This window comes from Triticum aestivum, chromosome 2B, assembly GCF_018294505.1.
Source record: "Triticum aestivum cultivar Chinese Spring chromosome 2B, IWGSC CS RefSeq v2.1, whole genome shotgun sequence".
Lineage (NCBI taxonomy): Eukaryota > Viridiplantae > Streptophyta > Magnoliopsida > Poales > Poaceae > Triticum > Triticum aestivum.
Window position 1 is genome coordinate 645,616,622 of NC_057798.1, and position 7,180 is coordinate 645,623,801.

Here is a 7,180-nt window from a genome sequence, read left to right on the forward strand (position 1 = left end):
ATAACTAGGGAAATTGATCGATGTGCTCAACAATAGAGCCACTATATCTATGTCGGATCTCTAGGCGCTAGCTTACCTTTTGTTTTCCTTCTAGGAGCTAGTCCCGATCGTTGGTTCCTATTTGCGTTGCCCTAGGCCCTAGCCTCTTATAGAGCATAGTCCTAGACGCAAGAACACACGAGATCCAAGATCGCCTTCATACGAGGATCGACTAGCCACCCTACCGAACACCAGCGAGAACGTATTGTTTACCGGCTACCGCCAGTCCCTTAAGAAGATTTGTTAGTCAGAATTGTCTAATCTCCTATTCCTTTGTTCTTCATTAAATTTAGGTACTCCTCGGTGTATGGTATTTTCTAAACTTAGGCTTTTAGGTCATATCGAACATTTCAATATGTGTTGAGTAGTACAACAGTCACATAGTTGGTAGTTACTAAATTGCAGCATTAGCCATTGTATTTCATGTAGATTCGTAAAGTTAATAAATTGCTTTATGCTTTGTGGATGAAGGTTTAGAGTTCGGATAGATTGATAGAACAATTTTCTAGAGATAGCTGCCTAGACATCAAAACATTTTAAGATAGTTGCTGATTCAAATTTCAAGGTTTGTTTTTTCTTTTTCCTTTTTTCCTATCTTGCTGAGCTTAGAACTCATGTATTGTTAGAAGACAAGTTATGCTAAAAAAAAGAAGACAAGTTATGCTTTTTGGTAGAACATGAGGTATTCTTATACCTTTGAATTCAATTTAGTCGTTTAACACCATATTTAAATATTTATAAATATGATACCAAATAAAAATATTTGAAGTTATATAGTTATACGAGAGTACGGTTTAGTTATATGATTTTTTTTCAGAATTTGGAGCTGTATTTTCCATTTCGTCCCAGGGCCCCAAACTCCTGGAGACGGCCCTAGACTTATTTTTTGTTGTGTATTTCCGTGATACTTTATTATGAGTCAACAAAAACACCCTTGATTATATAAAAAAGTAAAATCATAAAACTTCTCTGAAAACACAAGTGGGCAAGCCAAGCTAGGGCTCCTTACCGAAACAGGAAGAAATTGTCCAAGTCCGGTAGGGGGGAAGAGGACGGCGACTACAATAGAAGAGCCGGAGGCGGGGCGCTTTACTAGAGCTGGAATCATAGAGGAGCCTGGGGACGTGGTCGGCGGCGCGGGCGAAGCTGTGGCGGCGAAGAGGGTTACGTTTGTGGCCATGGTGGAGCGAGCAAGACGACCTTGCCCCCAACGCCGAAGCCGGCCTGAACCCGCCATGTGCCGGGAGCAAGGAAGAGGCCCTACCTACTTTGGTGGTCGACATGAGAACGCCCGGCCGGGATCTGCCGATCGATCACCCGAACAAGTAGTATAGATGTTTGTGTATCATCGGCGTGATTGTTCGATAGAACAAGGAGCGGCTGATGCTTCTATTTATTCGCATTCGTACTATAGGTACTTAGGTAGTAATGCAGCAGACAAGCAGTAAAGCCTTTTGTGTTGCGTTTTGAAGTGCATGTCGCCGTGCGAGTAGGCGTACAGGTGGGTGTTCTCAGATGTACCGCTGGAGCAAAATCATCGATAGTGCCATGCATATCGGCCATATGATACCGTGACAAACAGGGTTGCATACGTATCCCTTTCCATATATGGCACCACGTGCTTCCATCTTCTGTTGCACTTTGCAGCCGTTTTTCAGTTTTTTTTTTACTTACAGCCAGCTGAACCAGTCAGCGACCATGACACAGAGAAGAAGTTTGGCGTGGAACATACAACGTACTACAGTAGTATATTCGATGTCCTACCGTCCTACGGCGGAGATCCTTAAAAGCTGAAATTTGTCCCGACTCCCGTGTGTGGACGGCATGAGCCGGAGATTGTCCATCAGGTACTAGTAGTATATTCTGCAAGTCTAATTTTCTGGTACTCCATTTGCTCTACGTCTACGTATACAAAGCCGTGCAAGCTGGTTTGGACAGATGAAACAGTGAGGCTGCCGCTCGCACGTGCACCTACTGACCACGGCGTCTCTACTCAACTAGATCACCTTACAACACCCAAATGCTCTCATGCATCGCTCCACTAAACAGCCACTCTTTCCTTTGACGAACCATAAACCAACAACTACCAGCATTACATGCCATCTCCTTTGTCATTACAAACTCTGGCACCAACACCTGTTAGATATTTGGCTACACCAGAAATCACTCGCTACTCTATTCCCTGCCTCTACTCACATACCACTACACCCCTTGCTCGTGTGGTTGCTGTTTTAAACCACGGTTTAGAACCAATCCTATGGAATCGCCTAACATCTAATGCCGCTTTCGAGTTGTGCTATTTGTTGTCTCTGTTGCAGGACTTTCAGGTGTCGCCAGGACCGGACGAGCGCTACATAAACGGAGACCTACGTTTCTCTATGCGGGCCGCCTATCAGCTGACCATGGGTGACAATGATGATGACGCGCATGCGGTCTTCTTGCGCTCCAAACCGCGTGAAGATCTTTGCATGGCTCCTATTTCGTGGACGTCTCAACTCCAAAAGCAACCTCCTCCGCAAGCACATCGTTGCAGACTCACTATGTTCGCGATGTGGGCTTGACGGCGAGACCAGATCGCACATCTTCATCGATTGCCCGCTCGCACAACAAATATGGCAACGGATCGGACTCTCACCCCCCAACTCCATCGACGACCTTTGGGACTGCCGTCTCCCTAGCCAGGTGGATGCGCTAATCTGGCACACCATCCTCCTCATTATCCTGTGGAAGATATGGGACTCCCGAAATGCTATGACTTTCAAGCAACAAAACCACCACGGCATCTTCACCCTTAAGCAAATCACCGACGACCTTATGCTTTGGACGCACCGGGAGTAGCGGAGCTTCATGGTGGCCAACCTGGGCGGTGGCCCCCCAGCCCAAGAAAAATTCACCTAATACACGTTAGTTTTTGTGCTGGATGTTCAGTAAAAAAACAGGCTAAAGCTGATAGTTTTGCCCCTCCTTAGCCCATTGCCCCTCCAAAGATTAGGCCCAAGCTCCGCCACTGCGCACCGGATGAATAAGCCGGTGCATAAACATGCCACCTCCTCATGATGTTCCTACTTCTTATCACGATTACATGTGCTTATGTAATTCACCTTTGTAATCAAAAAAACATTGGGTGGCGAAATTGAGAAATATATTCAGGTGGGGAGCTCCCCCTCCCCGGTGATTTTTCAAAAAAAAAAACTCTTAACAGTCGAAGGATCCATGGCATGCGTCCATACAACCACCTGAACCGTGGTGGCAATTTTGCAGCTTGACCACTTCACGCACAAAATTGAAAAAGAGATATAATCACCCCTCAGAAGAGGGAGAGTTGTAATCATCCGCATATAAAGGAAACACGAGAACTCAGTAAGAGCAACTTTAACCGATCCACTATCCGGCGTTAGTGAAGGATAAAGTCAATTTTACTCCCCGCACCTAACCGAACACCTAAAACGTATAGAGGAGGAAAATTTATCCTCCGACCCGCATCGAACCAGCAAATATACTCAAGCGAAACGGTCTGGAGGAAAAATTTCTGCGGATGTCCGCCCTCATTTCCAAGTCCCTCCACCTCTGCCTGCCCCCCTCCATGGACCCCCCTGCCGGTGGCGAGTCTCCACCTCTGTCCACCCCCCTCCCCGGACCGGACAGGGATCGTCTGACGTACTGCAGTGTGCAGTTCGGTCACTGACATGTGGGTCCGTCAGCCAGATGGCCCACATGTCAATGACCCAACTGCACCCTGCCGCACGTCAGGGGAGTTGAGTCCCCCCGGACCCCCCGCCCGCTGCCGGCGGCGGCAAGTCCCCACCCAGTGACGCTCGCGCGGGACGAGCCTGGTGGAGCCTCGCACCGCAGTGCTGGCGCCCGTTCAAGTACAGGCTGGTCCAGGCGCTCGTCTACAAGCGCGATGGCTCCATCTACAGCGCCGTCTTTAAGTGGGACCGCCAGACCGCGCTCTCGGACTACATCCCGTTTTGAGCAGGGCTTGCAATCCTTGATGTTGCACGGCCTTGGGCAGCGGCGCGGTGAGGTCCTTGACGCTGCTGGTGCCCTCCCGTCGAACACCCCGACCCACAGGACGGCGGCGATGAGAAGACCGGCAACGTACGGCGTGTCCGGCATGCTCACTAGCTGTGTCGGCTTGGTCACCATCGTCTCGGGGCGCATAGCAGGTGTTCGACGAAATGTATGAATCAAAAGTAAGTTTTAGTCCGTTATATTTAGAGGATCGGACAAGTCTGGCCAAAACTTAGTGAAGTAAAAATACTCCATTAAGGGTTTACTTCATCAGATCCTTTTTTATTTTTAAGGGATTGGTTAGAGTTGCCCTAAGAAAGATAGGAAGACTAGAGCACCATGAATTAGTTTGAAGCCTGGGATCAAGAACTTTCAAGTTCAGATACCTTCCGTCTTACTCCCTCCGTTCCGAATTACTTGTCGCACGTATGGATGTATCTAGATGTATTTACTTTGCATCAACACTACACAGTTTATACAGTATAGAAAGATGAACGATGTGCTGCTCCTGCCTCTGCTAGATATGGACCGGATCGGATCGGAGGTCCTTATTGAAGAGACAGTATTAGTGAACCAAGGAACGTGCAGTATCCATACAGATGGATCCTGCTATTTTCTTGACCATGGAACCAGCATATATTTGCATCACGATGGGAAAAATGCACCACCAACAAGTGCAACGCCGAGACAGACACCAACATTACACGGAAATAGTAAAAAGCTGTAGTACCAGAGACCGATCTTCCTTCAAGATTAAGCTTCACATCTAAGCTGTTAAAAACCAACTGGTATTGTTTCTACTGCAACAGCTACTGCATCCGAGTTCTGTTCTTTAAGAGTGTACCTTACCAGTTGACCAATATGAACATGGTGAAATACTCACAATCTTTATCTTTCTGAATGCACAGGTAAAGATGTAGTATTGCTAATCTGGAGCTTGAGGGGCTCGTTGATTACTGCATTCACTGCGCCGACCATCTCGCTTGGGGAGGTAAATGCATCGGTGTGAGAGAAGAACACGTGGCATGTCTTGCACATCTTCCAGAACAGCTCCCTGCGTGGCCTAGGAACAACACTCTCTTCCTGTAAGGACCAACCTTAGCAAGTGTTTTCTACACGAGGCTATGGATCTAATTATCGACTCTTTAGCCGCTTGGATGGACGTAGAACCATCACCATGTAGAACAAGCAGTGAAACACTATCTAGTTTTCCCTCACTGCTCTCCCTCTGCAACAATAGATCAAATATATGTCAGAACAATACGATTACAATTTAGAAGGATGAACTAAGCAAAAATGATGAGTAAACTTCTAAATTCTCAGAGCGAATATGAGATTACATTGTTCTAAACCCTTAGCCCTTTTTCTTTCCAGATTTTTGAAGGAGTTTTGAAGGATCCTAATTCTAAGGAATTTTTTCCTATGTGTGTTGTTTGATTCATAGGAGTGCATACTGTATCAATTTCCCCCTCATGATTTAGTTGAACTAGATTTCATCAAAAAGTTTTCATCCACCCGAATCTCTTGGAAATCAAACACCCTTTCAATCATATACTGCAAGCACATTTTCTATTCACGTGTTTTTGCGATCACACTAATCAAAGTTGTCCTTAATAGTATCATGAATGACTACACATTTGATTTTTTTTGTCAAGATTTGTATATAGAAGATTATTATGGTGCTCCTAATTTCTCAAAATATTTTTATATACCAAGATAGATGAATTTGCATGTAGGGATATGTGTAGCCACATCAATGAAAAATGAAATAGTCATATGCTTACACAGCTATACTAGATCTTATTAGACGCACACTTTTAGCCGTAAAAGGGCCCAAATACCTCAAAGCCTTGGATGTCGTTGAGGAGACGACCACATTTGCTCATTAGCCTGAATAATGTGTTGTACTCTTCATCTTTGACAACACATCCAAAGAGCTTTTGCCCGACGAAATACATTGTTATGAGCACAATGGGCCCCAGTGCGAATGGCACATCTGCATTTTCCATGTATTCTTCAATAGTTGGCACATATCGTCTCCTCCGCCTTTCTGCCTCAGTCATCATAGACCTTAGTAGTTGTACCCACTGCCGATGAAATCCAAATGTCAACCCCGAACACAAATGAACTTCAAAATCAGGTGATGCACATGAAACTCACTAATTCTATCATGTGCTTTTTAACGTCATGGTTTTGGATTGCAGAAGCCAATGCTCCAACTTGGTTCACTGTAGTATAGATAGCACAAAATAATATTTTCACTTGCTTAGAGTAGAACTCATCTTTGGAGTGCTCATCCCACCTAAGAGAACAATTAGGAAATCAGACAAAAATGACATGTTACATATGCATGATGCACTAGCACTAGTTAAGAAATGAAGGGCCAATTGGGGAGAGGCCTTCCCTCAAAAAAATAAAATAAAATAGGGAGAAGCCTCCTCGGCACCATTGAAAGATGACAATATATATTTATTGGATATACAGTTGGCACTGCAAAAGTCGAATTTCATTAGATTCAAGAAACATGTAGTACCCTTGCAAATTACCCCGACAATAAATGGTCGGAAAGCACACCTGAACTACCAAATTTACTAACAAGAGAATTTAGGTACTCGAGGGCTTTGTCATCATAATTGTGATTAAAGCAGCAGAGGTTGCTGAAGGAGAGTTGAACAATGAACCATTCTTCCTCTCGAACTTCATAACTTTATCACGGTCCAAGATGTTTCCTAACCCTTCACAAATATAGGCCATATATGCTTCTTTTCCATAAGATTTATCCCCAGCAAGTCTGAATTAGGTCAATATATATACATACCATACTCAAATTCTAATTGATGATTCATAAGTAAGGAGAGAAGACGAATATGAATCACATGACATCTGACCACATCACCCCTTCCAAATTGAGGTTCTTAGCAAAACTTTCAAAAAATAAACTTGTTAGTGAACTTCATCTTCTCAAAAGGGAAAGTAAGAAACAAAGTAGATAATAAATTCCCATTAACATAAGTAGTCAATGGAAACAAACTACAAGAACCAGGTGTCACTAAAGTACAGACAAGATAAGGAAATATGGCACAATTTTCATGCCAGAATTGACAATGCCAAACCTTTTCAGTTCCAT

At 44.5% G+C, this 7,180-nt stretch overlaps 1 protein-coding gene and 1 pseudogene across 1 annotated transcript in view; both read right to left on the reverse strand.

Annotated features, from left to right (window-relative positions):
- LOC123039360 (ent-kaur-16-ene synthase, chloroplastic-like) overlaps positions 1-4,188 on the reverse strand; it is an 11,410-nt gene extending 7,222 nt beyond the window's left edge. Inside the window, exon 1 of the mRNA XM_044462561.1 lies at positions 3,765-4,188. Within this exon, the coding sequence (XP_044318496.1) occupies positions 3,765-4,188 (424 nt within the window). The remainder of the gene's footprint in view (positions 1-3,764) is intronic.
- A 753-nt stretch (positions 4,189-4,941) lies between these two features.
- Positions 4,942-7,180, reverse strand: LOC123039361 (ent-kaur-16-ene synthase, chloroplastic-like; annotated as a pseudogene).